The sequence below is a fragment of the Dendropsophus ebraccatus genome, chromosome 5, assembly GCF_027789765.1.
Source record: "Dendropsophus ebraccatus isolate aDenEbr1 chromosome 5, aDenEbr1.pat, whole genome shotgun sequence".
Taxonomy (NCBI): Eukaryota; Metazoa; Chordata; class Amphibia; order Anura; family Hylidae; genus Dendropsophus; species Dendropsophus ebraccatus.
This window is the reverse complement of record NC_091458.1, coordinates 62,581,670-62,598,321: the sequence shown is the minus strand read 5'-3', so window position 1 is coordinate 62,598,321 and position 16,652 is coordinate 62,581,670. Positions and strand designations below refer to the sequence as shown.

The 16,652-nt window shown below is 44.6% G+C and overlaps 1 protein-coding gene across 5 annotated transcripts in view; it reads left to right on the top strand.

Annotated features, from left to right (window-relative positions):
• The first annotated feature begins 1,948 nt into the window (after positions 1-1,948).
• KIF5A (kinesin family member 5A) overlaps positions 1,949-16,652 on the top strand; it is a 95,127-nt gene continuing 80,423 nt past the window's right edge. For all 5 annotated transcript variants that reach the window (XM_069972268.1, XM_069972267.1, XM_069972266.1 and 2 more), the window contains exon 1: positions 1,949-2,440. In XM_069972268.1, coding sequence (XP_069828369.1) covers positions 2,312-2,440 — 129 coding nt within the window. In that variant the 5' untranslated portion in view covers positions 1,949-2,311. The remainder of the gene's footprint in view (positions 2,441-16,652) is intronic.

Here is a 16,652-nt window from a genome sequence, read left to right as displayed (position 1 = left end):
GGGGCTCTGGGTCTCTCTCCTGCTCCTCTCTTCTGCTGGAGGATCTTCTGTGTGTGCCCGGCAGACAATGCAGCGCGCAGTGGGCACTCTAATACCAGGGCTGCAGCTTCACCTCTGAGCCCATCACCAACTACTGGTAGAGGGCATTTAAAAAAAATGTAATTAAGGGTACAAACTCACTTGACGTATTTGCTGCGTGAATCAGTCTTAAAAATAAGCAGGCAAAACGCAGGTTGGCTTTATACGATTGTTCTGCGTTAAAATACGCAGTTGCGTATTTTTGAACCGTGAAGCTTGTTGTTAGCAAAGCATCAGTTGTTAACAACCTGTGCGAAAAACGCATGTAGCTTCACGCTTCAAAAATACGCAATTGCGTATTTTAACGCAGAACAATTGTATAAAGCCAACCTGCGGTTTGCCTGCTTATTTTTAAGACTGATTCACGCAGCAAATACGTCAAGTGGGTTTGTACCCTAAAAAAAGAATTGATTTTCACATTAAAGGCGAATTATTGAATTAAATCAATCTTCCAGCTCTAATACATTATATACATTTTATTCTGTTCTAAGCAGGATTTTTTTTTAGTGACAGCTGACAGGCAATTGTTGGACCCTTCCTAAATGTATCACCCTGGCCCTCTGACTGTAGTACCCCCCGTACTATGCTGATGGTGGCTTTACCCCCCGATCATTCCATACCTGTGACCAGAGGGGAACTTGCTTCAATAACAGTACTGTCCTCCTATAGGGAAGAGAGACTTTATGGGTCCCCTCAGGCTCCAGGGCGCAGGTAACAATGCCCCCTCTGCTCCCCTATAGCTACCTCCCTGCATGAGATGCATCAACCCCACCTGCCCATGTAGAAAGCATCAATCTTATTATATAGCACTCCATCGCTCAGTCCCCCACAATAGTGCCCATATGCAGAGTATCATTCTCCTTTCCATATGTTCACATGATTACAATCAGGGCCAATTTCCAGAATCCAAATTATTGCGTTTTCATATGAAAATCCATCTCCATTGACTTCAATGGGAAACGGCTTCGACTGTTGACACCATGCTGAAAAATCTGTGCGCTTCTTCAGCACTGAAAATAAAGTACCATCTCACTAACCTCTGTGTAGTCCATTCAGGTTTCTACTGAATAAAAACCTCATAGAGTCCCACCAATCAGCTTCTCCTGCAGATCATCACCCCCTCAATATTAATGCACAGCATCATCCTACTTCTGCAGAGCTCCACCACTAAGTCTATCCTGCAGATCATCGCCCCCCCCCCCCCCATTTATGTGAAAAACATTATCCTTCTTATAGGTTGCACCAACAATCAGGCTCCTTGTGCAGCACATCACCCTCTGTCAGTCCCCACCTGCGAGCATTACTCTCACATCAGCTGCCTCCTGCAGAGCATCACCCCACATTAGTGCCCATGTGCTGAGTAGCATCCCCTCCACCAATCAGGCTCCTTGTGCAGCACATCACCTCTGTCAGTCTCTACCTGCAGAGCATTACTCTCACATGTGTCCGCTGCAGCAGAGCATCACCCCACATTAGTGCCCATGTGCTGAGTAGCATCCCCTCCACCAATCAGGCTCCTTGTGCAGCACATCACCTCTGTCAGTCCCCACCTGCAGAGCGTTACTCTCACATCAGCTGCCTCCTGCAGAGCATCACCCCACATTAGTGCCCATGTGCTGAGTAGCATCCCCTCCACCAATCAGGCTCCTTGTGCAGCACATCACCTCTGTCAGTCTCTACCTGCAGAGCGTTACTCTCACATGAGTCCGCTGCAGCAGAGCATCACCCCACATTAGTGCCCATGTTCAGACCATCCTCCTCCTCCTCCTCCTCCTCCAGGGATCCCCACAGTACAGCATCTTCCTCCCCACAGTACAGCATCCTCCCCTGGCGTCCCTCCATAGAGCTGCATTGAGAGTCGTCCCTCTTCCTCCCGGCCGATCACGTGACCCTGCTTCCACCACTCCAGCCTCCAGAGCGGATCTCAGGCTTCTGCATCAGTCTGCGAGACCGAGAGGACCGCGCCGCATCCCTGCCCAGCCTTCCATCCATCCCTCCCGAGACACCGCCCGGAGGCACCGGGACACAGGCAGGGCACGCTGCCCCCCGGCCGGACATCCATGTGCATCACCTTCCTCCATCCTCCTCCTCCTCAGCGGTCTCCAGGGCAGCATCCATCCGTGTAAGGGCGGACTCTGCTCCCCAGTGACCCGCTCTCCCCGGGATCTGTCCTCCTCGCTGCCTCCCGCTCCCGCCGCCTGTGTGCACCGCCCGGAGCTCCGCATCTCCCATCATGGCCGAGACCAACAACGAGTGCAGCATCAAGGTGCTCTGCAGGTTTCGCCCCCTCAGCCAGTCGGAGGTGACGCGGGGAGACAAGTACCTGCCCGTCTTCCAGGGCGATGACTGCGTGGTGGTGGGGGTGAGTGACACCATCTTAGTGGGGTGATGTGCCCTGCTGGGCTAGGTCAGGGTGTGGCAGTGCCCTCCATATCCAGGCTGCTAGCTGACTATGGTGGCACCTCCATAGCCTGCAATGCGCTGCACTGCTCACCCCATGGTGGCACAGCGGTCTGCATCCTCCATTGTATCATGCATTACTACATGGGAGGGTGGAGAGCAGTGTTACTCTCTATATGACAGGTGTGTTCTCCTTCCATTACATTACACATAGTATCTGGTCATGGATGTTGTTCATGTTTCCTCCACTGTCATATATATAAAGCATGAAACAGCGCCCCCTAGCGGCTCTCCCTGCACACCACCACCCTTTACCCCCAGCCTGTCACTATTTCCTGGCCCTTCACTATAGTGCTGTAAACATGGCATCATCCTGCAGGGATCATCATCATCATCATCATCCTGCTGGGATATCATCATCATCACCATCAGCATCACTATCATCCTCCTCATCATCCTTTGCAGCAATAGGGTGGAGACGTGAGGTCACTTCCCTGCATATTATATGACCACACTGCTGATGTATAATAGTGCGCCGGTATTGCTGCACCGCCTATATAACATTATATAGATGGATGTGACTATACTGATGTAGTCAGTGCTGAGAGTGACCTGTCCAAGGTCAGTAGGCCATAGCATTGACTTGTCACAGATGCCTATTGGATGAATGCGTAGATCCTGCACGCTATGTCCACGCCCAGTGTTTATGTATTCTGACGCTGATAATATTCTTCTGCTAAAAAGAAAAATGAAGGTTTACAGTCAGGAGCCTACTGGTCTATACAGAGCGCTCTACAGCCCAGAAATCACTTCCAGCCCCTTCATAGGCAGTGACACCACCACTGCTGTAGCCGAAACATACGTTATACTCAGAATATTATTTATCTGGACAAAGTTTCCATATTTTACAGTTTACAGACAGGGGGGAAATGTAATACAAATATATGAAAAGTGTCTGATGCTAATCCTGAGGTATCCAAAGCTATGGTGGGTATGACATGGTTAATAGGCTTGTTGACAAACACCGAGCAGCTTAGCTGAGCCCATGTATCGCCGGGGGACGGTTTTTCCGCCATTAATGTACGTTCACACTGATTACCTTTTCCAGAATGCAAATCAAAAGAGCCAGTTGTGGCCAGACCCAGCAGCGCTGGGAGATTTCAGCTCAGCAGCCTGCAAGACTGTAAATGCAGCTCCGCACTGTAGTACACGCTGTAAATGAGGAACTTTGCAGTTTGATTTGATTTCCCCTTTATGTATGGGTTATTTTATCCTTTTATTACTCAGTCTTGTCTATTTTCAGGACAATTCCATAACAACTTTTGAGTTTCCTATTGCAGCTCTAAGGGCCCGCTCACACTGAGCAAAAGTGGCGGAATTTCAAGCGGAGCCGCAGACGCCACTTGAAATTCATAGAATTGCAATGTCAATTCTATGGGAGGAGAGCGGAGGCACGCAAGAATTCCAAATGAAACAATGGGACAGGCGAATTTTCAAGTGGCGCCCGCGGCGCGGGCTCCGATTGAAATTCTGCCACTTTTGCTCAGTGTGAGCGGGCCTTTGCATCACCATTTAAAATTTTTTAACACCTGAAAGGCAAATACAAGGGTATGAGAATGCAGGATAGCATGAGTATACAGTCATCTTCTAGACAGGAAATTAAATTACAGAAATGGTTACAAAGTAGCTGAAGATGCTGATGAAATACAGATGCAATATGGACTAGAGATGGGGCAGGCTGCATCCATGGTTTCCAGAACTCCCTAGGGCTGCATCCAACTTCCAAATACCAAAGCTTACATTTTTAATCCTACTAAATAGACTTCAATGGGTGTATTTCATTTGTATATATAGCGCATGCAGTGTTTTTAAAATACGTATTGTGTGCGGCCATGTGACTAGCCTTAGAGATTAAAAGGGTATTCCGCTAAAATATAACTTTTGATATGTTGCTGCCCTTGGTGAGACTAAGAACTCATTTCATATTTTAGACTATCTAATCAGTCTCCTTCCCCAAGTTCTGGGCTGCTGCTTTCTGCTGAAAACACACAAATCTGTGTGCCTGAGCTTTTCACTCTGTCTCCTCCTTCCCCCTCCCTTCTGAGACGGCTGCTGTAAACAACTCCCTGGCTGGCTTTATCTGTAACATTGTAGTTTCTTTGCAGTGCTGGGAGGATTAATCACAATGCGTTCATTAGCAACTTGACCTCAGAAGAATCCTCCCAGCATTACAAAGAAGCTACAGTGTTGCAGATAAAGCCAGTCAGGGCCTTGTTTACATCAGCTGTCTCAGAAGGGAGGGGGGTGAGGGCAGGGGCGTAGCTAATGTCTCCTGGGCCCTGGTGCGAGAGGTCAACCTTGGCCCCCCCTTTCACGACCAAGTGATGCTACTGGTAGGTGTATGTGTGTGTGTATATATATATATATATATATATATATATATATATACTCAAAGACAGATATTACCAATAACATCAGCATATAGGAAGAGAAAATATTATCACCATACATATTACCGCCATACTGTTACTGTATACTGAGACCAATATTGCCAATAATACCAGTATACAAGGGGCAAATATTAGCGTCACACCACAACCACTACCATCACCACCATATTGTTACTGACCAAGTCTAGTATACTAAGACCAATAAAACACAGTACCGGATAACATGTAACCAATATTAGCATAGAGGCCACATACCAACTAACACCGCCACATACCGACTAACACCACCACATACTGACTAACACCACCACTGCTACTGAATCCACTGTACACAGATCACTATCACCTCATACAGTTATAGAGAGGTGGACGCAGCTCCACACAGGTTCTGTACACCATATAAATTACAGTGCAGATATATCAGGTTACTTACAGGGGACGTCTTCTCTGATCGGAGTTCTTCCCTTTTCATTTTCTTCTCCATCTGCCATGGGCCGTCATGAAAACTTCTCCGAGCCACGAATCCACAGAATCTGCCAGACAGACATATTAGGCTCCTCATACTGGCACCATCCTAATCTCTCTACACACTGCACATCTGTACTGGCCCCTTTACACCCTCATTTAGTGGGTAGCTCTGACACTAAGTGACCCCCCTTATAGTATATATAGATGGCCCCCACTGCATGTTGCCCCCCTTATAGATGGCCCCCGCTCCCCCTCCCCTTATAGATGACCCCCTCTCCCCCCTCCCCTTATAGATGACCCCCTCTCCTTATAGATGACCCCCTCTCCCATGTCTTATAGATGCCCCCCTCTCCCCTATTATAGATGCCCCCTCTTCTCCCCCCTATAGATGCCCCCTCTCCCCCCATTATAGATGCCCCCCTCTTCTCCCCCCATTATAGATGCCCCCTCTTTCCCCCCATTATAGATGCCTCCCTCTTCTCCCCCCATTATAGATGCCCCCCTCTTCTCCCTCCCTTATAGATGCCCCCCTCTCACCCCCTCTTCTCCCCCCTTATAGATGCCCCCCTCTCCCATCCCTTATAGATGCCCCCCTTTCCTCTATGCTAAGCAGAATTTAAAAAAAACAAACAAACACACAAACTCACCTGACAACCCATTCCCCCGGCGATCCTCTCCTTCTTCAAGTCAGGGAAATCAGGGCCCCAGGTGGCACAGGGAGCTCACTGATGCGCTGCCGGGGATAGGACGGGACACCCCCGGCAGCCGCGCATCCGCAGGGGGCCCGGACGAGCCCGCTCTTGTGACCGCAAGAAAAACAATGCTTGCGGTCACAAGAGTAATTTAAGGGGGGAGCAGTGCAGTGGCAAGCTGCGAGCTGCGACCCTGGTAGCTATGCCACTGGGTGAGGGGGAGACAGAGAAAAGCTCAAACACAGATTTTTGTGTTTTCAGCAGAAAGCAGCAACTCAGAACTTAGGGGAGAAGACTGAATAGATTAAAACAAGTATACAAGGAATTGTTGGTGTGTTTACACAGAGAGATTTACCTGACAGATTTTTGAATCCAAAACCAGGAACAGACTATAAACAGAGAACAGGTCATAAAGGAAAGACTGAGATTTCTCCTCTTTTCAAATATCTCTTTGTAAACACACCACATATGAAAGTTATGTTTGAGTGGAATACTACTTTAACATTTGCTCAGTATTATAGGCTACTAAAAACACATGTGATTTGTTTGGGCTTGAAAAAAAACTGAAAAACAACCTAAAATTAGTTACTAACTAGCTTTTATAGAAATAGATTTAAGATTCAATAAATATATACTGTGCTAGTTGCTATCTTTGTTTGCAGTTTATGTGATGTGAAATGAGACCCAAATCCACATAGGAAATCAATGCTCAAAAAAGTGTAATTTTTTGTAATTTTTTTCAGCAATGTAAAACTCATAATTTCTGTTTTCAAATTAGAAAAATCAGCCTTGTGTTCATTTTCAGGCTATGTTCACACTACGTAAAAGTACGGCCATTGTTATGCGCAGGGGAACACTGCCTCTACTTCAATGGGATCCCGGCAGTACCGCCCGGGATGATCTGGGCAAAGACCAGCCGTTCCGTTCTCATCCGTAGTGTGAACATAGCCTCAAGTTGTTTCCATTGAAATTGATAGTTGGGGATGCAGATTATGATGTGAAATAGGGGCTTGTCCAAATCATCTCTGAATTTAGTGGTGTGATGGAGCCATAAAGGGTAACTAACAGCAGGCTAGAAGATTTGTTCCCTTAGTGCCTGGGATGCTGAGGATATAGGTAATCTTCTCAGCTTCACCCTTGGCACCATTTTCGTTAAATCTTTAGTTTAATTATTATGTAAATTAGTGCACTGATCCGCCCCACCAACCTGTCCTCTTTTCGTGAGTACTTAGGTGGTACTCTGCAGTGAGGTCAACCTGGCGCTCATCATTGCAGAGCGCCGGATGAATTTTAAAGAAGAGGGGCAGGCCAGTGGGGCAGATCATTTACATAATAATTAAACTGTAGATTAAATTAATATAGTGCTGAGTGTAAGAAAATTACCTTCCATTGATTTATCTTTACATAACTGAAAGGGTCCTTTTACACGGGCAGATAAGTCACTTAAACAGTTGTTTAGCGATTTTGTGGTTTGAAGGGATTGTCGCTTACATAAATTGCTCCAAAAATTTCTTATTTCTATCGCTTTAATGTCATTCAATAGATTGTTCAATCCACACACCAGGTGTATCTGCGAACAACTGTTTAGACAAACCGATCTGCCAAATATCAGTGAATGAGAAATGGCAATTTTAGGACACAATTAACAATTTATTACTCGTTGTTTGATAGGTAGCTGTATTAACCCCTTAACGACATCAGGCGTACCTATACGCCCCCGCAGGGTGGGCTTTAACGCAAACAGGCGTATAGGTACGCCCGATGTTTCCCCGATCGCTGTGTGTTCACACACAGCGGTCGGGGAAGATGGCCTGCTATAATGTATAGCAGGCCATTTCTGCTCGTCGGCACGGGGGGTGATTAACCCCTCCCGTGCCGACGATCACTGCTGTATGCTGATCAATACAGATGCACTATGCCCGTGCATAGAATGGAGTGTGACACGAGCGGAGACGCACGCCTGCATCAGTCCGCCGGCCGGTGCCAGCTGCGGAATGCACAAAGGGTTTTCCTTCGCCATTCCGCAGTGTACATGTACCATTACAGTGTATGAAGGAAGGGACACCCGAATCCTGCCCCCAGATGCCCCCTCCCCCCCATCCTCGGAGTTAGTGGGGAGATCGTCCAGGAACTGATCTTCCCACTGCTGGATAAAGGTCACCACCTGTACGGGGATAACATTTATACCAGCGCCCCCCTCTTCTGGTCCCTCGCTGCCCGAGCTACTGTAGCTTGCGGCACAATCCAAAAATATCAGAAGCCGTAATAAAGCCCTAATATTTAGCAGCCATGGAGCGGACCCAGCGCTTCTGGATATGAAGGACCCCGTATCTCAACAGGACAACATTTTCCAGGTGACGTCCCCCACACTGGAAAACAGGAGACCCCAGAAGAAGTGCAGAGTGTGGCGTAACAGGGGGATCAGGAAGGACACCATTTTCCAGTGTGATGCCTGTCCTGATCACCCCGGCCTCTGCATACTGGATCGCTTCAAGGTGCACCACACGTCACTGGGGTTCTACATTATCTAAATTCTGTCCCTTATTCCTATTTCAGGGGTCACGTTAGTCCAGGGATTATTCGGATCGCCATTATGGAGTCGGGAAGGAATTTTTCCCCAGTGATGAGGCTACTGTCGTCTGCCTCACGAGGGTTTTTTGCCTTCCTCTGGATCAACACAGGTTGAATTTGATGGACACCTGTCATTTCCAACCTTATAAACTAATAATTGGCCTAATACCCCCAAATAAATTAGAATTGTCCCTTTTCCCCAGCTAAGTAGGTATGGCTGCCATTCCCATTAGAGGATGCCATGATGCAATTACAAAGCCTCTGTGCGGCCAGGACAGTAGAAACCCCCACAAGTGACCCCATTCTGGAAACTACACCCCATAAGGAATCTAACAAGGGGGGCAGCGGGTATATGGCCCCCTGGTGACGGCCACATTTGGGACGTGAAAATTAAAAAAATTGTATTTTTTATTTTCTCAGCACATGTTCTACGTAAGTGCCCATCACCAGTGGGGTCTATATGCTCACTGCACCCCTTGTTGGATTCCTTATGGGGTGTAGTTTCCATAATGGGGTCACTTGTGGGGGGTTTCTACTGTTCTGGCAGCACAGGAGCTTTGTAAATGCGACATGGCCTCCATCCTCCATTCCAGCCTCTAAATGGCGCTCTGTCCCTTTGGTGGCTTGCCCTGTGCCAATATGGCACATTATGTCCACATGTGGGGTATTTTCGTACTCAGGGGAAACTACCCTACACGTTTTGTGTTCATTTTCTTTTTTAACCCCTTGTGGAAAAGGAAAAAATCATGGCTAGGCCAACATTTAGTGTAAAAAATGTTTAATTTTTACACTAAATCATTGATCTTGTCTTGATTTTTTCATTTTCACAAGGGGTTAAAAGATAAAAAAAACACTAAATGTGTAGCGCAATTTCCCCTGAGTATGGAAATACCCGACATGTGGACATAAAGCGCCATGTGGGTGCAGGGTAAGCCTCCAAAGGGAAGGAGCGCCATTTGGTTTTTGAAGGCTGGATTTGGCTGGAATGGATTCCAAGGGCCTTGTTGCATTTAAAAGGCCCCTGTGTTGCCAAGACAGTTGAACCCCCCCACAATTGACTCCATTATGGAAACTACACCCCTCAGGGAATGTAACAAGGGGTGTAGTGAGCATATGGACCCCACTGGTGACGGGCACAAATGTGGAACAATGTGGCGTGAAAATTAAATATTAAATTTTTTACACTATAATGTTGGTTTAGCCTTAAATTTTTCATTTTCACAAGGGGTTAAAAGAGAAAAAAACACACAAAATGTGTAGAGCAATTCCCCCTGAGTCCGTAAATACCCCACATGTGGACATAAAGCGCCGTGTGGGTGCAGGGCAAGCCTCCGAAGGGAAGAAGCGCCATTTGGATTTTGGAGGCTGGATTTGGCCAGAATGGATGATGAACGCCATGTCGCATTTACAGAGCCCTCGTGCTGCCAAGACACTGGAAACCCCCCACAAGTGACCCCATTCTGGAAACTACACCCCTCAAGGAATCTATCAAGGGGTGCAGTGAGGATATGGACCCCTTGATGACGGCCACATTTGTGCCGAGAAAGTGAAAAAATGAAAATTTTCCCTTTCACGTCACATTGTTCCACATTTGTGCCCGTCACCAGTGGGGTCCATATGCTCACTTCACCCCTTGTTAGATTCCTTGAGGGGTGTAGTTTCCAAAATGGGGTCACGTGTGGGGGGGGTTCCAGTGTCTTGGCAGCACGAGGGGTCTGTAAATGCGACATGACCCTTGAAATCCATTCCAGTAAAATCCAGCTTGCAAAGGACAATTGGCGCTACTTCCCTTTGGAGGCTCGTCCTGCGCCCCCTTGGCACTTTATGTCCACATGTCGGGTATTTCTGTACTCGGGAGAAACTGCGCTACACGTTTTGTGTTTTTTTTTTTCTTTTATCCCCTTGTAAAAATGAAAAATGAAGGCTAGAACAACATTTTAGTGTAAAAAATAGAATTTTTCCTTTTTTACACCACATTGTTCTGAAAATCTGTGAAGCTCCTTTGGGGTCCAAATGCTCACCGCACCCCTTGTTACATTCCTTGAGGGGTGTAGTTTTCTAAATGGTGTCCCTTTAGGGGTGTTTTTAATGTTTTGGCACCCCAGAGCCTCTGCCAACCTGAAGTGGTACGGTCAAAAATAACCAAATATAACGGAGGCGTTGAACTTCACTGGGCGCTCCTTTATATCTGAGGCTTGTGGTTGGGTCAAATAGCGCAATACGGCCACATATGGGGTATTTCTATAAACTGCAGAAACGGGGCAATCAATATTGGGGTGCATTTCTCTGGTAATAGGTTTATCATTATGAAAGATATTGGATTACAATAAAATCTCTGCACAGAAAATAAAAATTTTCAAATTTCTTACACACTTGGCTTTTATTTCTGTGACTCCCCTAAAGGGTTAAAACACTTTCTGGATGTGCTTTTGCAGAGTTTGGGGGGTGCAGTTTCTGAAATGGGGTGCTTTGTGGGGCTTTCTAACATACAGGCCCCTCAAATACACTTTCAACCTGAACAGGTCCCTGAAAATATCTGATTTTGAAATTTTACAGAAAATTTGGAAAATTGCTGCTAATGATTTAAGCTTTCTATTGTCTAAAAAAAAAATGAAATATAGTTTAATAAATGCTGCCACCATAAAGTAGACATGTTGCTAATGCTATTTAATATATAATTTATGTGGCATAACCATTTTCTGTATAAGCAGGAAAGTTTCAAAGTTGGAAAAATGCATTTTTTCACAATTTTTCACGTTATTTTGGTGTTTTTCATAAAGATTCGTTATGAGTATCGACTCCATTTTACCAGAAATGTGAAGTACAATATGTCACAAGAAAACAATCTCAGAATCAGCCGGATAGGTAAAAGCATCCCGAAGTTATTAATGACTAAAGTGACACAGGTCATATTCATAAAATTTGTCTCTGTCCTTAAGGCCATTTCAGGCTCTGTCCTTAAGGGGTTAACATCAGCAGAGAATCGCAAAATTTCCATCATCAGGTTCAGCTAATATCAGTATAAAGTCTATGGGGACCTTATGAGTAGAGGGTAGTTACAAACCAGCTCAGATGGTAGATAGGGTTAAGAAAATGTGTAGAACAATGTACAAAGGCAGAAAAGTGAGAGTAGACCAGATACAAGATAGTCCACTGAAGAGAATCGTATTGGCTGTTTACAGTAAGTAGAACTAATACTGCAAGTTGCAGAAACAGTACAGGCAAAAGGAAGCAGCATTTTTAATAAAGACCTGTGAAGTAGAGAAGGTAACTTTTAAAAGGTTTCTATAGCCTTTTTAGCCAGAGTGCTCCATACATTGTGAATTAGCCATGCTGGAGTACTACAGCTCAGTCCCTTTCCTTTCACAACGTACAATCTGCTTCTGGCTCTGATCTTTGTGTGTTGTAGGCTTGTGGCTGTGGCATAGAGCTGATCAGTAGGGGTGCTGGGTGTTGGACCCCAAAAGATCACATATTGATAGTCTATCAATAGTCATACAAAATCCCTTTAAGGAATCGGAACATCTGTTTTTACAAAAGTTATTGAGCCTTTAGAGAGCGAGGTATGTGCAGTCCCTGCAGCTCCTTACTATAGTCATAGGTTTTTAGTAGTTCTTCCATACTGCAATTCTAGGGGAGAATACCTGCGTACAACAGGACACAATGGGATGTCATAGTGTTTTTATTGTGGGCTTTATATGAATGCATGAGAAAAATCCTTTTTTTCCTTTAAATACAATTAGAGGCATATAGAGAGGCAGTATGAGCTCTTAGATTGCTATGGACACCATATTACAAGTCTGTACAATCCAGATCTCTTATACTGTTGTGCATATTAATCTTTTTTGAGAAGAATTTCATGGTAAATTAGTTGCATTTTTCTGTTTTGAATGGTCGCACTAGAGACAGTTCACTAATATTCATTATTTCCACATTTATTATTAATGAAGCAAAATAGCAGCATTATTTGTGAGGACGCAATGTACCGCAGTGATAGGGCCGGTCCTGCAGTCTTTTCTTTCCAGGAAACTTCTATTATTTTATTTTTTTTTATCAAAAGAAGTTGTGGAAAATAATCTAAGCATATGTCCACTGTGGTAAAACTTCAATTCTCTAAAATAAGAGAGTAACGGTAAATTTTGCCAGTAAAAAAAAGTCTAGTACTTTACGTATTTGTTTCTTGGAAAACGCCTATTGGTATTTTTACAAACCCCCAACTGACAAAGCGATGATGCATCCCACTTTCTATGGGCACTGCCACGGTTTAATGATCAGATGTTGATGGCTTATACTGGGTGTTTTTTGAAAAAAAGGAAACTTGGTCAGCACCCAGCCAATGTGTTGATGCTTCTAGGCTCTTTACCAGGTACATAGAGCACAAAGCTAAAGCTTCTGGATTTCTGGGTAGACATATAGATGAAAAACCGGATTCCTTCAGCTCATAAAATTCATTCAAACTTGAATACAAATCTTCAAAATAACTGACACATTTTGTACCTGCCCGATTCTTAGTATCTTGGTCTTGTGTGATAGCCACCTGTAGGGTTGCCATGGAGTTGATGAATAGTACCGCTGCAGCAAGCAGCATCTTAATCTTGATGCTGCAGCCAGAAAGGTAAGTGGATTTTATTTTGATTCACCCATATTTTTCCAAACCATCTCCAGCGCAGGTGTCCGCTCTGTCCTCTGCTCTGGTCGCCGCCACTTCTAGGTGTGAGTGGGGGCCTGGGATGTAACGTGTCAAGCCTGCTCAGTGAGTCAGCGACAGAGGACTGGAGCGCAGCACAGCACTGGAGCCGGGGAGGTAAGTGCGTGTTATTTTTTCCATCCACCCCCTCCCCAGCAGTTTTGAAGAAACTCCTTTAGGGTACAAACACACACGGCATATACGCTGCGTATTTACTGCTGCAATACGCAGCAAATACGCAGCAGATACGCAGCAGATTAGATCTAAATAACTGAAAACAGCATCAAATCTGCACCATCAAATCTGCTGCATATCTGCTGCGTATCTGCTGTGTGTGTTTGTACCCTTAGGGTGCCTTCACACGTACCGTATCGCTGTGTATTTTACGCTGTGTATTTATTGCGTTTTTATCGCTGCTTGTTTGGTGCGATTTTTACATAAAAGTTTTGATTTTCACATGATTTTTCATGTGAAAATCAAAACTCGCATGTAAAAATCGCACCAAACACGCAGCTCTAAATACGCAGCGTTACGGTACATGTGAAGTGTTTGGTGCAATTTTTACATGCGCGTTTTGATTTTTCATGTAAAAATCGCACCAAACACGCGCGATAAAGACGCAGCGTTAAATACGCAGCGATACGGTACGTGTGAAGCTACCCTTAGGGTAGCTTTACACGTACTGGATCCACAGCGGATTTTGTAGTGTGAGGCTGAACGGGTCGCATACACGCAGCAGATCCGCTGCCTGTATGTGACCCGGCCCCTTTAACCCCCCACCGCCGGCCGCCCGCAGCCCCGACCCCCGAGCATACATTACCTGCTCGGCGCCACGGCTGTGTGTGACGCTCCAGGCTTCCCTCGCTCCCCATCAGCCAATCAGTGCTGCCGTCTACTGATTGGCTGATAAGGAGCAGAGGGAGTCGGGAGTCTCACATGCAGCCGCGGTGCAGAGCAGGTAATGTATGCTCGGCGGTCGGGGCTGCAGGCGGCTGGGGTTGGGTCGCATACAGGTTGCAAACTCGCAGTGTGAAATCCGCTGCGGATCCGATACATGTGAAGCTAACCTTAGGGTAGCTTCACACGTACCGTATCGCAGCGGATTTTCTGCTGCGGATCCGCAGCAGATTTGACAGTGCCGATTTGATGCTGTGTTTGTTCATTTAGTCAAATCTGCTGCGGATCCGCTGCGATACGGTATATATGAAGCTAGCCTTAATTTAATTTAGCTTCACCTGCAATGGCTTAGTTTACACTATAGCCACATTTCAATCCATTACTTGATAAAATTTTAACTGTATTCTTTCCATGAAATAAAACATGAAATAGTAACATAAAAGTCCCAGTTTGGGACCCCATGTGCAAGGGTACAAGGCCACTGAAAATACATACTCACTTTGATGGCCTCAACTTGGCTTTGTATTCCTTGGGTCCGCATTGATTTTGGTAAATGCAATGTAATATTATGGGGGGGGGGGAGAGTGCGCAATGTGTCTGGCAGACAAACACTGTCTAAAGTCGCTAAATGTCACCTCCTGTTCTTTACACAAATTTTGTCAGTCTGGGCCATCTACTCTAAGTACACGCAGGTGTAAGTGACAGCAGGAATCTATACCAGCTACCAGCTATACCAGCAATAACAGTGTAGCAATGGTTAAGACCATAGATGTGGCACGCATGAGAAATAATGAATAATTATGGGTATAATCACTCACAGTGCCCAGGGCAGCGCCTTAATTATTGTCATGATCCTGCTAATTAAGTTTTCAGTGCCATCCTTATGTGCGGCCTATTAAATGAAGACTGGATAGGAAGAGATGTGAAAATGTATTCTTTTCTTACGTCAGCAACTTTATAAAATATATGTATATGAAGTATATGCATAGATGATATTGAGGTCACAGATCCATTGCTTTTAGTTGTATGTGTCATTGGGCATACACTATGTTCCCTTTATGTGCTGTGACTGGCAGGTCAGATGTATTCCTATTGCCCCGAGTGCCAATATCAAGCAAAATACACTGTAATCGCCAGACGGGTGAATATTACCCTGGGATGTGAAGCCACTATTTTCTAGCCAATTATTTTTCCTTTTGTTCCTACTTTAAACCTAAAGGGAATGCTATTTTTAGGTACCTCAAGGGGATAGAAAAATGTCCTTGTGAAAGTAAAACTAATAAAACTACAGTTGTACAAAACATCTTGGTTATATCTTGGTGCAAATTGGGTCAGTCTATAAAAAAGAAGCTAAATAAGTTAATAATATATTATACAGAACTCGCTCATCATGTTAGAAATGAAAAAATCTAGAAACAAAATAACACAATTATAGTTAGGGTGCCCTTACACAGTGCAGTTATAAAGTCAGATCCATCCATCATTATGTGTTGGATAATATTCTAAACACAGATGCTATTTCTACTCTCTTTTGAGTGTACAATGAATTCAAATAAGAGAAGTAGTAGCATTATTTCTTTATATTATGTAATTCACCATGATGCACACCTGATTTGGATTTTGCACCACAAAACTGTCCAGTGTCAGAGCACCTTAAATACATATATATATATATATATATATATATATATATATATATATATATAATTAAAAGTGATTATCAGTGAGGACTGTTACAGTTGGATTGCACTGGTGAGGATTGGCAGTGGGTATGTCTCAATATTGGAAATATGATCGTCCTATGCTGAAAATTGATCAGAACAGAAGGCTAAAGAGAGAATCTGATGACCATGTGTCCCTTTCTGATTTCTGTTAAGTGCAGTGTTGTGATAGGGTCCGTATAGGAATTCTACAGGCTCACCCAGTTGCTGTTTTATGCATACATGTGGGGTCATCCATGTACTTGGTGAGCGTATAAGCTCTATGATAACACTGTACGCAGTAGAAATCAGGTCAGGAAGGGTTGTCATCATAGCCTAGAAGCTTACCACTTAGACTTTGGGTCCATAACTTGAGTTGGACATATCTTAGGACAGAAGCTATAATAGAATTATTTTTTATATTTTCTTCTGGCAGATCTCTTTGAAGGTTTCCAGAAATAGCCATGCGTGTAGATTGGGTTAATCTAGATTTTACGGCTCATATGATTTTCCATGGATGTTTCAATACTGTATATATAAACAGTACAGGATTACAGACAACCTTCAAGTAACCTCTGTTTCATATTACTGAGGGAAAGATAAAACTATAAAACTCCCATCAATTGTTCTGCAAAATATGGAAATGAAGATAGAAATTAAGCTTGAAACTAATGACTTTAGAGGCTTAATTCTTCTAGCACTGGGGAAA